Source organism: Cynocephalus volans, chromosome 2 (assembly GCF_027409185.1).
Source record: "Cynocephalus volans isolate mCynVol1 chromosome 2, mCynVol1.pri, whole genome shotgun sequence".
NCBI classification, from domain to species: Eukaryota; Metazoa; Chordata; class Mammalia; order Dermoptera; family Cynocephalidae; genus Cynocephalus; species Cynocephalus volans.
Window position 1 is genome coordinate 49,734,325 of NC_084461.1, and position 17,317 is coordinate 49,751,641.

General features: G+C 38.8%; 1 protein-coding gene across 5 annotated transcripts in view; it reads right to left on the reverse strand.

Annotated features, from left to right (window-relative positions):
- LOC134369517 (3',5'-cyclic-AMP phosphodiesterase 4D) overlaps window positions 1-17,317 on the reverse strand; it is a 335,504-nt gene that overhangs the window by 47,264 nt on the left and 270,923 nt on the right. For 3 of the 5 annotated variants that reach the window (XM_063085988.1, XM_063085986.1, XM_063085987.1), the window contains 2 exons: window positions 13,390-13,485; window positions 11,889-12,001 (listed from right to left, as the gene is read on the reverse strand). In XM_063085988.1, coding sequence (XP_062942058.1) covers window positions 11,889-12,001; window positions 13,390-13,485 — 209 coding nt within the window. Of the gene's footprint in view, window positions 1-11,888; window positions 12,002-12,087; window positions 12,619-13,389; window positions 13,486-17,317 lie in introns of those variants that run through there. The other 2 variants (XM_063085990.1, XM_063085989.1) reach the window with 2 other exon arrangements.

Here is a 17,317-nt window from a genome sequence, read left to right on the forward strand (position 1 = left end):
TTTACTTACTTGGTCTCCTCATCCCACCAACCCCACTACCCTTCAGTGTATATCTGTGCCCTGTGAACTACCTGCCTGCTGGGTTGACCCCAACCTCACAGGCTGTCTTACCACCATGTTCTTCCTAGGAGCTACTGGCCCGCTCAGTCTTGCTGCCATCCTGATGTGACTTAGAGAACAAGAAAGGCACAATACAATGTACTATAGGATTCCCCTCTAGGAATTATATTTTGCTGAACCTGCTCTTGCTATTTTGGAATCTAGTGCTCACTCTATAAATAAAAAATACTATTTGGAGATAGTGTATTCTGAAAGTGCAGCCTGAGAACAAACACTTGTTCTATCTTGCCATCTTCCCTCTGATGCTGTAATCCAGAAAAATAATCATTTTCACACCTACTAACAAGCATATGAATCTTGGACAAGTTGAACTGACCCTCAGTTTTTCATCTTTAAAAACGGGATAAACAGTTTTGACATGTAGTGTACTGTTTCTAGGACTAAATTAGAAATTTAAGGTTTGCAGCATGAGAAAATACCCAGGGTCATGCCTGACATTAGAATATAATGCACACACTGTTGTTTCCTGACCACTTGTAGTCAAAAATTGTTCATATGTATGAGATGGATAATATTAAAATGTTTAAAAATAAGACTAAAGACCAACAAGTAATTAATTTTTCCAATGAATTCTACTTTTAAAAGAACAAATTCCTCCCATGACTCAGTCTATAATGATGCAAGTTCTGTCCTTTTTGTCTTTTCTTCCATATACCCTCTAGTCATTTTATTGCTCATTAACACTACACAAAAAAATTAGGATTTAGGCCCAAACAGTATCTTCCAGGTGAAAGTAAATAATCTTTTCCTGATGTATAGTAAAGAATAATAGGCTTATTTTAATGAAAGATTTCTTATGATTTATTGAAACTCAATTATCACCCTTATGGAGATCTAAGACACCATACTGAGAATGCAAGATTAAGAAAATAAAGAATAGAAAATCAAAATATATACCAAAAATAATGTTGATTGGTTTCACTGTTATCACAGCATATTGTTGACCTGACTTGAAATGCTCAAAAAGAAAAAGACACAAGAATATAGGGGCTTAGTTGAAAAAAAAGGGAGAGAACCAGTCAACAAATATTAGCTGAATACTTAATCTATGAAAGTCTCTGAGCAAAGCTCTGCAAAAATGATTCAAGACTTTAGTTTTCTTAAAACTATCTTTAACCTTTTGCGAAATGGAGCTTCTTTGCAAATGATGAAATGACACCTATACATACTGAAAGCACCCATGAAAGAATTCTACCTCTGTGAAAAACTGTAAAAGGCCTTCCAAATCTGAAATTTATTTTCTTCCTAAATCCTTGCTACAAAGCTCATCATCATTAAAACTGTAGTCTTTTTAAAATTTATTTATCTTTTCCTGAAGCTTGAAAAAAACTAGCAAATATAAAACAGAACCTTTCTTGGTCAAAGAATGTAATCCTTTCCTAAAACTCAGAGTTGATGTAAAGGTATAAACAACACAAAGTCACCTTACTAAGGAATTCTCTGTTCTGTTTAATTCTGTACAATTCAGTACAATTTATAATTCTTTAAAAAGACACACAATCATTTCTTTTTGTATGATTCTTTTTTTTTTTCTTCCTAATTTCCCACTGTAGTGAAATATCTGTTCTTCCTTCTCTAATAGGTTTGGATTGGAATGATCAGGTAGAATTAAAAGGAGAATAACAAAAGGAAAACACTTTGATACATCTCAAAATACTTTGAAGAGTATTATTTCTTTAAGATGTCTTTATTCATACGTAAGTCTAAAACAAAACAAAGCAACCAGAACACTGCTACGTACAGGGAAAAAGTCTTAAAATCAACGAGTGATTTTCTAAATGGAGAAGGCAGACATCAGCTTGCACTTATTCCAATATGGCAGCCGTGTCTTTGCCTGGTTGCTATGGACACATCCCCTTCAGGCCTGTGCTTTCTACTCTCCAGACCTGTTTATGACAGTCCGAGGTGTTTCCTATTATGGTGCCTATCTCTGCACAGCATACAGCTTGCCAATAATAAAAGCCAGAGGCTGCCACTACAGGGATTCTAGTGCAGCAAACCAGAGATGCTGATGGAAACTCAGGCACACCCTGGGCAGAACTTCACAGAATACTCCCTAACAGACAAAAGCCTACCAGCACATCCTTTCTTCCCAGGCTAGCAGGGAAAGTATTCAGATATGTCATTTTTAGTTGGTACAATCTGATAATAAAAATGTTATTGCTAAAATAGGTATAGAGGAGAGAGGACAGTTTAAGGCCATGTATGGTTTTCGCCGGTGTACTGTAAACTTTTAATTTAAGTGTAATGAGAGTAATCTAACATGTACTATGCTAAGATTTCTGAGAAATGAGTATCTATAAGCAAAACTGAGATTCTTAAGTAGGAAATGCTCAGAATCTTGTCAACGAAAGAAAAACACCTGTCTTGAAAGGCCCAAACTATAATGCTCAGACTCAAAGTCTACCAATCCAAAGTGAGAAATGGCATTTAAAATAACTAACATCATGAATCCTGTACTAATTTATGTGACCAACCACAAAACGTTATATAGATGCTCACTGGATTTGGGCTAAAAATGATGTAGAAGACCTCATCAGAAGAATAAAACAAAGACATAAAACATTGTACTAAGAATTAAGGCAATTACAGATAAGATTCTGTGGAAGGTCAAAGGCGAAAAACATTATATCCAGTTAGAGGAGACTGGGGTGAAAGCCACAGGATAAGACAAAAAAGCCTTCATAGAGGAGGTAGCATCCCTGCTAAGTCTCAAAGGATGGTTAAGATTTTTAAATAAACTTTTTGTTTTAGAACAGTGTAGTGGATTGAATTATGTCCGCCTCCCAACTCAATGAAGCTTGAATTGCATCCCCCAAGTTTTATGTATTAGAAACTTATCCCCCACTGTGACTGTTAACAGGGTGGGAACTCCTATTATGGTAATTGTAAGGTGGGGCCTTGAAGAGGTGATTGGATTGCATGGCCCTGCCGTAATGAATGGATTAAAAATGGTGGTCAGGGGCGTGGTTCTGAGGGCTTTAAAAGAAGAAGAGAGTCTGTCTCTCTCTCTCTCTGCTTCCACCATCTTGCAATGTGAGACCCCTGGGTCACTGGTGCCACCACCAGACGGACTTTGGACTTCCTAGCCTCAGAAGCTGTAAGCAATAAATCTCTTTTTTTTTTTTTTTGCTTTTTTGTGACCAGTAAGGGGATCGCAACCCTTGGCTTGATGTCGCCCCGCACCGTGCTCAGCCAGTGTGCACACCTACCATCCCTATATAGGATCTGAACCCGAGGCGGGAGCGGTGCTGCGCTCTCAGCGCCGCACTCTCCCGAGTGAGCCACGGGGTCGGCCCTCATTTTCTTTATAAATCACCCAGATGCAGGTATTTTGTTATAAGCAACAAAAACAGACTAATACAGTTTTAGATTTACAAAAAACTTAGGAAGGCAGTACAGAGTTCCCATGTACTCCATACCCTGTTTCACCTATTATTATCTTATGTTAGTATGGCACATTTGTCACAATTATTGAACCAATACTGATAAATTATTAATTAAACTCCACAATTCATTTAGATTTCATTAGTTTTCACCTAATGTTCTTTCTCTGTTCCAGGATCCCATCCAGGATACTACATTATATTTAATCATCCTGTCTCCTTAGACTCTTCTTGGCTGTGAGTTTCTCAGTTTTTGCTTATTTTTGATAACCTTGACAGTTTTGAGGAATACTGGTCATGTATCTTGTAGAATGTCCCTCAACTGGGACTTGTCTGGTATTTTTCTCATGATTAGACTGGGGTTATATGTTTTCGGCCGGAAACCACAGATGCAAAGCACCATTTTCATGAGATCATATCAAGGATACAAACTATTAACATGACTTATCTCTGTCAATGTTGACTTTGATAACCTGGCTGAAGCAGTGTTTGTCAGGTTTCTCTACTGTAGAGTTACTCTTTTTCCACCTTTCCATACTGTACTGTTTGGAAGGAAGTCAATATGCACAGCCCACACTTAAGGAGTAGTTATGTTCTACCTCCTTGAAGGTAGAGTACCTATTAAGCTATTTGGAATTTTTCTGCACAGATGATTTGTCTATTTTTCCCCATTTAAATATTTATTCAGTCAATTGTTTGTATCAATTTGAACCCATAAATGTTTATTTTACACTTTGGGTTATAATCTATTATTTTCTTGCTCAAATCGCTCCAGCTTTGGCCATCAGAAGCGCTTTCAAGTTTGGTTTTTGTGTTCCTTTGTGTCTTGCACATCTTCTGCCTGAGTCCCTAGAATCAGCTATTTCTCCACAGAAACAGCTTTTTATCGTAGAATGGTATGAGAAACCAAAATGTGGGTGCTAGGTGTGTTCATTGCTATTGGCTTGTTGTTGCTTCTAGGCCCTCTCAGTTGATGGAGCAAGGAAATGATTGTGCGTATGCTTGACAGTTAAGACGGTGAGAGGTGTAAAGAAGGGCTATGTTCTTAATATGCTTTTCATAAAATTAAATATTAATAAGAGATTGTGTGCCTGATTCCAGTCTCATTCAGAGGAATAACAAGAGATACATTTATGAAAAAAACGATCTAGACTATTCTCTTCCATTGCTTTATGCATTTCTGCTAGAGAAAGCTCAAAGAGTTTCAGATATTCTGATGAAACTTCAGGCCAGTCTAATGAACTATACTATAAAATTACACACTAAAGAAACAAAATGTAAACACCTGGAAAGACAGAAATAGAGGGAAAAAAGCATACCAAAAAAATTTGGCTTTGTAAAAGCCATTGATGGGGAAAAGAGCAAATGAAACAATGCAATTGTCCTCTTTGTTTAGTATCAACATCATTAGACCACCACTAGAACCCCCTCTGAAGCACAGGAGTCAGGACGGCAAAAACCCTCTCTAATCCTTACCCTCAAAATAAGAACAGAAAGAAAAATGACATTCCTTTATAGATGGAAATAAATAACTTAACATACTGAGTACCTATTATGCTCCTGACTCTGTCTAGACAATTCCCATCTTTTAATTCATTCAATTATCACAGCAACTATTTAACAGAAGCAGAAACTGAAGCACAGAAACTAAAGTGGTCTAATTTACATCTAGTAAAAGGCAAAGAATGAATCCAACTGCAGGAAAGTGCTCTAAATCCACAGACCAGTCTGCTTGAGAAATGAATATCTAATCAATGGGAGACTACTGCTGAAGAAATTTGCCATTTTCTCCTCTAGTGGAGAAATCCCAATGATGGCAGAGAAGGAAAACTGTAGGTTGTTTAAAACAAGCATACCTTTCTAACCGAAAATGAATTTCTAAATTGTTCTTGCTGCTGATTGAGATTAGTCCAGAATTATGCCCAGTATCCACAAGTGGTAAGCAAAACGCTTTTCGGTGGTACATGGATGAGTGTTTATCGTTTTATTATATATTAATTTTAATTTATATAAGAAAAATATAACTAGAACATCAAACCCATGATTTCATGCATATCACTGCTTAACATGAGATGCTTAAGTGGGTATTTACATTAAAAATAAATTGCTTCAAATTAAAACATTCAACATTTAACAGCAGATATGAACGAATAGGGAAATCACAAAGTTTGAATGACACTAATTTAGATCATTATTTCTTACAGAATAAAAAGGTTATATTTTTCTTCTGAGAAATATTATGTTTTTATATTGTAAGGAATATAGGACACACGGTTTTTCTTAATCTCTGTTTGTATATATTGTAGACAGGTGAGCACATGTAATTTATTAATACCCAGTACATGCTATATACCAAACTGAGCTTTGCATACATTATAACTAACGCTCTCAACGACCTTTCAATTTTATTTTCTCTTTTGATTATCTCCATTTATAAATGAAGAAATCGAGCTTCACAGAGGTGAGGCATGCTGCCTAAAACGTTAGGTAGGAAACAGCAGAGCTGGAATTTGAAACCAAGTTCATCTGACGAAAAACATCTATGTCTTTTCCACTCTACAAAGCTGCCATTGGTGCATACTCCAGGACAGGGAGGCAATATCATTCATCCTCATCACATACAAAGCACAGAAAAATAATAACTACAAGCTCCGAATACTAAACAATAATAAAAAATACTTTGTTGAAGATAAGGATATTCCCTAAGAGTAAAGAATAATAAATCTATCACCACTGAAGTTGATAATACAATTTAAGTAATTTCCTAATGAACACAGCAGAATTGTTTGTTGTTTAAGCAAATATCAAGGCTTATCCCCCATCCCTGTTACAATGAATAAAAGAAAATCCCTTCTTAAAATGCTTTCAAAACTAGTGTGAATATTAAAATAAAGGGCTACCCATATCTCTGTTTTCTAGAAAGACCTCAGACTAATATTGCCAATTAAACTATCATAACAAGTAGGCAGGTACAGAACTACTTCTCTGCCAGAGCTATGCTGTCATAAAAAAAAAATTCCAGCAATTTGCAGTTTTAAAAACGAGCTGGTCTCTCTTGCTGAAAAAGAGAAAAATCAAACTTCAAATATTTTATGGATTAAATGACAATCATGACATTAATAGCATTTTCATATCCACTATATATCTGTATCTTAAGTAATAGTTAACAATCTGTGTGACTATCACTGAAATCTTAAATTGAACAAAAGCACTATCTATCATCCTTGTTATTTGGGAAAAGTTTGTTTGATCTACCCAGAACACTGGGAAAAGCATTATTTTATCTTGGCCAAGCCTTATGTTTTGAAATTTGTTTTAAAAGGGGAGACGGTTCATAAGGCTCTCTGACAGAAGTTACGACTATCCCATAAGTTAAATTAAGATGTAATAACTGAAAGCAATTTTTCAGTAATGATGAATTTATTAAATCATAAAAATTAGAAGTTTTTGATAATTAAATGTTAGGGATATTTAAATTTATCACCAATAAATACTGGCACAGGCACTGACAACAGAGACAATTAAGATTTGTTTTAATCCTTAGTGTCTTGCTAAGTTAAAGTCAGGGGCTTTACTATTCAATGAAACAAAAAAATTTCAGTTAAAAGTGCTTCCCTCTTTTATTATTACTTAAGAAAAGAAAGTATTTTTTTCAACAGTGATTATTAAAATAAGGATTCCCAATCCTTCATATTAACTTCATATTACATAGGGACTATATGTAAGCTACATAAGTCTTTCCCAAATCTACCTTATTAGTGGATGAAAAAGCAGATATCAAACTCAAAAATATCAAAAAGTAAATTTGTACCTATAGAAGATACTTTCTTTAAAAATGTAATTTTTTTCTTTAGGCATATTAACTCTTCATTCTCTTATCTAAATTTTAATATTTTAATGTAGAAAGAAACTGTTATTTTTCTCTCCATAAAACTAAAGTGCCTTTTCTAACTAACCCACATTCCTTCTTAGCAAAAGTTTAAAATTTATTTCTATATTGAGTTATCTTGTACTTGCGTAATGCTGAAATATTTTAAGATTCAGCCACTTCCATGAACATTCTATATCCTATGTTCATTCCAACACCCTTCTTGCCCAGAAGAAAATGTATCAGCAGTCACAGAAAGTACTAGTATATGTTCTGCACTGACTATTACTAAGCAGCAGGGGGAGCAGCCAGAGAAAGCACTAAGAAAAAAACCTCAGAAAAGCAATTTAATTTACAGACAACAGAAACACGCTAGAGATGTTTGCTAAAAACCAAATAGGCAAAACTAATTCTGTAAACAAGTCATGATCACATGTGCAAAGCTGACCTAAGTACACCTGGAATGAACTATAGAAAAACCTTAAACCTCTTAGAGGGATGCATGAATCCTAACTTCAAGACAGACTTTCAGTTTGAAACATGGTAGTTTCCAGCAACGCCAAGCCTTGGAACTACCTCCAAAATTTGAGAGCAGAAACAGTACATTTTTATAGTGGTATGTTTTAGGGGGAACTCAAAATGATTTCATTTTCTCCTTCAAACATCACTACATGTACACTGAAGGCCCGATAAAATGTGCATTATTAGGTCAGAAAAGGATAAAGTAATAGGGTTCCATAGCATAATCCTTGAAAGTCCTGATGCCCAGACCTGTGTGTCCTGCCCTTCTCACTATCCCTTCCCATCCTCAATATACTTTCCATGAAGAAAGGTAACCAAAAACACCATGAAACTGTACTGCATTAAAAGGTGTTTTACTGAAAAGGCTACCTTAGTTTTGCAAAATCTGTACAAAAGGATGGAAATGTGCCCATCAACCCACATTATGTTTTACATGTTCTAAAAAATTAATAATGGCTGTGTTTTCAGTTTTAGAGTAAAACAGAAAAAGTATTTAGCTCTTCTGTCTGAAATTCTGTACCTGGAATTAAGAAAAGACTAAACTTCTAATCAGAACTTAAAAATGTACATTTTTATATTCTATAAAAAAACCTATAAATTTAAGCAATTTTATAATAGATACATGTTACTAAAAGACAGTTATTTACGAATTATATTATAAAAATCCATGAAACTTAAAATGTCTAGCATAAATTACAATCTAATGGTAAAAAAAAGTTTTAGCCAATAGGCAACTAATGAAGTTTGATCTAAACCCCAAATAATATCAATAACAAAAGGCATAGCGCCTACTATTGTCAGACACTGTATTGGTTAGCTGTTTTATACATATTCTTTCAAACTCTTATATTGACTTTCTGAAACAGCTGTTATTATTCCCATATTATGCTATGGAAACTGAAGCTAAAAAAGTTGAAGTTATTTCTCTAACTCAGCTAGCGAGGAACAAAATCATGATTCAACTTGCCAGTCTATCTGCCTCCAAAGCTTTGAGACCTCACTAAAACCACCCTCAATTGTAGCAATGAGGTTCCAAAGGAAATCTGTACAAACCTCAGGCAGATTAATATGCTTATGAGGGTAAATCTGTAGATTTAATCACTCAAATTAAATGCCATCTGGAATCTCTTACCTCACTTGGTACAAGCATCCTACATGTGTCACAGCCAACCCTGGCCTTGCACAGGAACTCAATAATTTTCCTGCCTTAAAACCATCAACAAGCAGTATGTACATTATAATGCCCAAACAGGAAATATAGCTAGTTGCTTCTAAGGTATCACTTAAAAACTAATTGGTTTAGATTCCTTTTAAGATTTTTAAAAAATATGTAACTAATTTAACTCAATTTGTTAAATGGGTTAACACCCAAAATCCATCTCCATAATAAATATTTTCTATCATCACTTAAAAATCCTGATCTCTTACTAGTGTTTTTATTGTGCTTTTCAATCTACTAGAATAAAATTTTAAAAACCTCAAGAGAACACAGACAAAACTGTCATGATTTTTTAAATGCAAAATGATAATAAACTGAAAACATTTCGTTGGTGAAGAATGGATGGTAGTAAAACTAATTACCAAAAAGCAATGTTTCAGACTTATTATTCACACCAAAGAGATATCAAACAACCAAGGAGACATGTGATGTAAGCTGAACACATTTCTAGTTCAGACTGAAGGTGCAGCATCATTCATTGGGAACTTCATATCAACTGTTCCAACTCTGTTTATAGCTCTTGTGGATGTGGTTTATTTGCACCTTTCTAATAATCAAACAGAAGGATAACTTTATAACCTTTACCAAGAGTTTTTTTTTTCTTTCTATGCTAATCCTTTTTCACTACAAAAAGTTATGTGAGTTTAGCACTTATTTAGAAATGAATGAGTTAAAAAAATAAATGAATGGCTTGGACATTAAAAGTTTAAGCAACAGCTCCAGCTGAGTTAAGTTTAATTTTAAAAATAAGTGTCACGTCAATAATCTTTCAACCACAAGACAGAAACACAACTAGAATGACTATATTTTGCAAAAGTATTTTCTCAGTTTACCTAGATCGCACTTTAAACAAATAAACCCATCTCCCATACTAAAGCTGTAAATTAACTCAAAGTCTAATGTGGGGGCCTTCCCAAGAAGATTCAAGAGAAAAAAAAAAAAAAATCCGTCTCATTCGGTGCCTTCAAAAGGGTGACCTAAAATAATTTTTTTACCTTTAAGTATGTACAAATTAATTACTTGACAGTTGAAGTCATTTATAATACATCATTAGATTTTACATTAATTTTTAAATTCAAACATAGGTCTCTTTAAGAATATGGATTTTAGGGAAAGTAACTGCAGCAGCTCAGGTTCATTTTGCTGAAAACGTACAGTCAAATCATCTTGAAAACAAACAAATGTTTGCTCATTACAAGGTACCTTTGGATTCTCCCCTTCCTTTTATTACACAGAATCAACCACACAATAGATTTAAGAACTCTGGCCCACTACAGAATGGTCCCATTCAGCATTCAGGACACTGGATATACTCAGCATATGTCTAGTGCTATTATGAATCGAATTGGGAAAAAAAGATTTGTATTTTATAAAACTAAGAATTTGTTAGCTAAATAAAAACAATGGCACCTAATGCCACAGCAGGGAGTAAGAGTGCTGGTAAGAGGGCAATAACCAGTCATTCTGATGAGGAGCCACACCAAATTTAGAAATGAGGCCCAAATAACAAAAAACAAGGATTTTGATCATCAGTGTGCATATGAGTAGTGTCTGGGGATCTCCTTTTACTTACCTGAAACCAACTTTTCACTTAAACAATGCTGTCTAAATAAAATGTTAACAGATAAAACAATCAAGTGGCTGATTATGCTCTGACATTTTTGTAAAAACTGCATAAGAAAAAAACATGTGGGATAAAAACTACAATATGCTAGGAAAAAAAAGCATCACTCATTGAAAGACATGTGTACACTGATAAACTGTAAAATGGTATAACCTTCCTGACCTTGTGGATAAGTGGCCCCAAATACTTACATATCTTTAAATCTTTAAGAGGCAACTATTACTAATTGCCACACAACATTACCAGTCCTTACTGGCTCTGCCATCTGCCTCCAATGTGCACAAGCCTCCTTTCCTGTCCCCTCAGCCAGTCAGTCAGTCATTAAAAACCTACAAAATCCCTATTATTTCCTTGCATAACTAAAGACCAAAAAACAGTAATTCCAAAAAATACAGCAAAACTGAAAACACTCTACCTTGCCTTCCAGGCTGTCTAGAGGATGTATCAGGCTGAAGGTTACTTCTCAGCCCCCAAATCTCCATTAACTGCTAATACCAGCACCTTGGCACATATGGCACAAACGCCCATTTGAAGCCCTGTTCTAACTAAACGACCTCAGAAAACCTGACTTTCTCTCCAATATGAACGGAAACAAAGGTAATGATCATAATGAACCTTCTAACTTTAACGTTTCCTGTGGATACGTACCACCAACTGTATATATAAAGGTTCAGTTCTTACAGAGCACCCTGACAACTAGATAAATGAGGGTTAGGGTTCCAAGTTCACTGAACTCAGTTCTGAGTCTGAGTGTGGCAGGCGGTGACATCCAAATGATTTCACTGACATCCAGCATCTCTTATTTCCAACGAGGAATCCCAAGAGTACCTTTAAACATGCAATGCCAGTGGACCCTACTGGGTTTCTGTTGCAAGGGCAAAGTGTCACTTAGGAACCCTGTGTCCTGTGGGTACTCAATCAAACTATGTCAAGTTGCTTCTGCAAAATGTTTAATTTATCTGGAGTCAATGGAAGAGGGAGGCAAAGCATGGAAACAGGAACCTCCCTCTCTCCACGGGTGCAAAACAGCCAACGCATGCACTTAGCATGACAAATCTACGTACTTTCCGGGGCCACAGGGACGGGTGGCTTCACCAGCGTGAGAATCAGCAGCCTAGAGGCGTCGGCGACAGCAGCGCCGGGGCTTACCTTGTTGGAGGCCATCTCACTGACGGAGTGCCTGGTCTGCAGGGTCTCTAGCTGGTCCAGACACCAGTCCAACTCCTCCAGGGTCTCGCTGGCCAGTTTCTGGTAGGCCTCCTCTGCGAAGAGATAGGGAAAGGGGGACTCAGTTCTCAAGCGCTTCACCGGGCCGCCAGCGAGTTCAAAGGGGGCCATCCTGCCATACCCGGCCATGCTCGGATGCCCGGTGCCCGCACATGAGGGCTGCTCCTTCATATTGCCGAGCCCGGCAGCGCGACGGCCTCGGGAAGGCACGGGCTCTCCAGCTTGGCGTCTCGGGTCGGCCTGCAGGGAGGGAGCGCAAGTGCGGCGAGCCAACTTGTACACGGGGACACGGGCGGAAGAAGCACGAGGCGACTTTTAGACGGCGCGGGGCCGGAGTCCGAGTCCTGGAGCCCCGCTGTGGAGGATGGCGAAGGGGCGGCGCGCGCGCCTCGGTGCCCGCCCCGCAGAGGAGCGTCTGGTCCCCGGCCCGAGCTCTTCGGTCCCCAGGCCCGCGCCCGCCCCGCCTGCCGAGCCTTGTGCGCGGCACTTGAAGCGAATGAATCAGCCGCGGCCGGGTGCGCGGCCACCACGTTTCCTGTTTTCTTTCTCAACTCCTCGGGCGGCGGGCGCAGCGCGGCTCCATCGCCGCGGCTTTCCGGGAACACTCCCCCTCACGCCCCTCACGCCCCTCGGCGCTGCCTGTCTCCTCCTCTGCCCCCTCACAGAAAGATTGCGAATGGCAAAAGCCCGTCCGCGCCGCCCGCTGCGTCCCGCCCCGCAGCCTCGGCCCCGCCGTCTGGCCGTGGCATCCTCTGCGCAGCCGGGGAGGCGCGGGCGCGAGCGTGTGTGGCCGCGGGGCTGCTGCGGGGCTGTCGGGGCGAGGAGAGCGGCGGAAAACCCGGCGTGGAGCGCCCGCCGCCCGCCGCCCGGGGTCGCGCCCGCCGCGGGGCTCAGGCGGGACCCGGCGCGCACGCGCGCGCGCGGCCACGCACCTGCCCCGCGGGGACCCCGAGCGCCCCACCGAGCCGCGGCCCCTCCCGGGCGCCCCGACTGCCAGAGCCTCCGCGTCTCCACGACGGCTGCTTCCTGCGAGGTTTCGCGGGCCGGCTGGGCGGGACGCACGAGCAAGGCTATCTGGGACCCGCGCGACCCTTTCTGAGGGTTTGTGTCTTAGTTGCTCCGGGTTCGTTTCTCAGGGTTTAGGATTTACGTACTTCAGGGGGGCAGGGTTGTGGGAATAATAGCATTGCTGTGAAGACCAACTCTTTTTGCACCAAGCCCAGCCCAGTCCCTACTAAGTACCAGATTTCTAAATTTTGAAGTGGACATAAACAAGCAAACAAAACAGACGATGTTGTGCCCTCGGAACTCTTTAGAACTCACAGATTTGACAATATGCTGCATTTTCATATTCAGGATTGCCAAAGTTATCTTAAAGGAACAGCAACGTGAATGAATCACACGGTAAGGAGCTTCTACACACCTCCTGCAGACGTGCTCCTTTCCTGTGTGCCACTGCACAAGATCAGGCTGGTCTCGTGAGGCCGAGGAAGACAGTCTGGAAGGATGTTTCTACCCACTGTGCGCAGAATAAAGTACAGACGTGAGAAAATGAAAAGACCATATCCAAAGGCATTGCAGGGAAGCCAGTTCTCTTTACACAAACTAATCCAGGGGACCACAGGCAGTCTTCCTGAATTGATCAGTTGGGGGAGGACTTCACTATGTTAGTATGCAGATAAGCAAAGCACACAGAGGGGGAATAATCCAAACTCCTAAGAGTCCATCTTATAAAACTTTGCCATTGTCAATTAAAAGACATTGGAAAACTTACATGAAGTGACGGAATCCCTTTTCTTGGTCTTCTAATCTACGGCTATTGGCCGAGAAGAAATTCTGCCCTTGAAATTTAGGCTCTGTAAGTAATCACTGACACAACAAAGAATTTCATGGACTGAATCTCAGGATCCTGGGATTTTCTAGATAGATTTTCGTATAAAGTTTGTAAAAGTTAGAATAACTTTCAAAGTATTTGTTATGTGTGCCACGTGGCTTTTAATCAAGGATTCTTGAACTGTTTGCTATTCACTTTGAGTATTCTAGGTTAAAATTTGCCTCTATTCTTCTTCTTTTCCCCCTGCACCAATCTCTGTAAATATACACTTTAAGTGAACAAAGAACTGCTTAAATCTTGCCAGGTGAATTAAAGTTTCAGATTGAAGCTTTTTTCCTTAACAAAAGGAACAACCGTAAAGATCATTTTAAATGGTAAGTACAAAATACATTATCTGTATAGCTTTCCCTGATTGTAAGAATGTAAAAAAATTACATGCTTGTTATAAAAATTGAAACATTACACACAGACATAGAAAGTCCTTTGTAATCCCACACCCTACAGATCACAAACAATAATTCAGCCTATAATCATCACACAGCCATTTTCATGTTACCGAATACCTTCAATACCCAAGAATAGCATTAGCTGGTTGCCATGGTAGTATATCAACTATATGGTTTGGTTTGGTTTTTGCTCTTTTCCTCCCTCTACTATTTAAGTAGGGATGTAGGAAATTTTAAGAGGAAATTAATATATTTTATGAACATTTGAGTTGTGCATAGTTAGCACATCAAGTGGATTAAAGATGCATAGCCATTGTGTCTGGGATTTGTTCACTGTCATCTTTTCAGTCACTGGTTATATCCTCACATCCCGAAGCCAGGAGTCCCCTTTCTGCACCTCTAAGGCTTGGCTTTCCATATTTCTCTTTCCTGTACCCCAACTCCCTCTCCAAGGTGGAGCCCCAGGGAACCACCTAGTAAGTAAATTCCCCACCCTCCACCCCCATCATCATCAACTTCCCAAAGCTTTTCAGAAATCAGAAGCACAAATTCAGGCCTCAGACCTAGCAGGATGTGGCTGCACATATTAAATATCAGTCTTTATTTTTTAATGTGGAAAAGTAATTCAGGAAAGTTTTAAGTTAATGCTTCAAGACATCATGCACTTAGATACAGAATTTGCTCTTAAGAAGGTAGTACAGTGACAAGAGAGACAATTTATTTCAGAAGATCCATTTTATGTCCAAATCATGGATTAGCCATTTTGACAATCAGGATTTGAGTATAACAATAATGTGATGTATACTTGTATTTTAAGTTCTATTATCTTCTGTGTGCACTGTACGAACCTGAAGAATGAAAAACAAAAATGACCCAGAACTTATCTACATACCACTAAGAAAATAATTACTAACAACAGAGTAAAAAGCTTGCTCTTTAAAACTGTTGCTCAAATAAAGAATTATTGTTTATATTAGCATAGACCTGGGAATACTATTTTTTTCCAAATTCGAAGGTTAATAGGCAATATGGCTAGCCACCGTTTTTCAGGATAATCATTAAAGCTTCACTTTTAGGAATTTTAACCCCAATATTCTAAGACATCGAGTAACTGACCTTTTCATCCCTACCAAAACAAAACAAAAACAAAAACAAACAAACAAAAAACCCAATGTGGAGTTGCCATTTATCCTACAGGAAATTGAGTCACCACACCAAACAACACACCTAAATATCATCAACAACTAGCAGGACAAAAACAGTCAGCCAACTTAATTTTGGCTTTTACCAAGAACACATACTGCATTCATTAATAAAATGCCTCCCCCCTCCACCCCCAAAGTAGTATACACTGTGGCCCTAATTAAAAATATATGAAAACTCCTCTATTTAACTGTCCAAAATCTTGCTATATCAAGAAACTAAAGAGAGAAAAACATCCAAGCAAAAACTATGGACTAAATTCCATAAAGGCTAGAGAGGGCTATTGCACAGCAACTGAGAAATAACTTGAGCCTTTGGAAGTCCCCTCCTACAGTAGCATCGGTCTTCTTCAAGGCACCCTTGAACTATGTAACACCCATAGCTCTGCTCAGGCTCTTCTGTGAACAAACAGTCCTCAATTCTTGCCAGCCAGCACTTGGCTTCCGTCATTGTGATGCGCTCAAGGGTTCCCCTGACACATGGCCTGAGACTGTGCCAGGAGCTGCAGGAGAAGATGCTGAAGCAGCAGCTTCCCTTTGAGTGGGGGGGGGGGGGGGGGAATGATCATCTCAGAGCCACAGCAGTTAGCTGGAAGTTGAGGTCATTTTCTTATGAAACACTCAGCCCATTACTCTTACAATTTACAGTGATGTTGACTGTTGAGGTAAAAGGATCCACTCAACAGGAAGTATAACTGCGTGGATGTTGGTTTCTTTGCCAACACTTGAAGGGCTAAAGGTCCATATAAGTTTGTCATAATTCCCAGACAGGCCTATTGGTATAAATGAAGAGAGTAGCTCCAAAAAAAAAAATCACTTACTTTGGACACCATTTGCTTGCCCTTAATTTAAAAAGTAATAACAAAAATTAAAACAGCAGATTCAGATTTTCTTGAATAAAAAACTTCATTAAACAGCTCCTAAGAGCAAATATTTAAATATGTATCTTTCTAGTCAATTCCAATTTCTCGTCTCCTATTCCCACAAAAATTCCCTCTTTGCTCCTAAGGAGTTGATAGTGTCTGAAGTAGATAGAACTGGAGAAAATGGTTTCTATTTCACCATGTATCGTTTTGAGCTAATCACTCCCCAAGTTTGCTATAGTAAAAGATTTGGGCAGGTTTGCTCTAACTTTTGCTGACTTCATTTTTTCCCTCTATACATTTATCTGATGGGACTTACATGAAGGCCTTGGATTCTCTTTCAATGTGTACATGTAACAGGTTTAAGCAGAGTTTGCCAGTGGCAAGCTGCTCTCATTTCCAAGTGTACTTCTGGCATCAAGTTCTTGCTTAGAAGTATTTTTAAATCATAAAATATATAAAACTTCACTTAGTACTTCAAAAAACTTCTAAAGTGAAGATGTGTGCAATTTCGTGAGGTTTTTTTTTTCTTTTATCTTCCCACTATCTACATTTTTCTTTTTAGTGCTGCCTAAGGCTCTAGGAGAACTTTTTAAATGAAATAAACACAGGATTGGTTTTCCCTGACTTCTAGTCCCATCAATAACTCAACATTTATTTAGCACCCACCATGTGTCTTGCCCTTTATTAGAGTCTGCAGAAACTACAAGACTAAATGAATGTGTCCCTTCTCCAAGGAAAACCTAGAGTCCAGCAGTGGAGCCAATTTCAGCACACTGTAGAAAGTATCCTGAAAGAAGGAAGCATGTGGGCTATGGGACAATCAAATAGGGCTATTTAAATCAGACTGGAATAGGGGGCGAGTGGGAAAAGGCTGAGAGCTAAAGAAATGAAATAGGAGGTAAGTGAAGAGGGGGGGAAAGATTTTTAAAAGAAAACAACATGAGCAAACACATGGACATGATCAACAAGATGTGTACATGTGTGTAGAAAAAGGAACTACCAT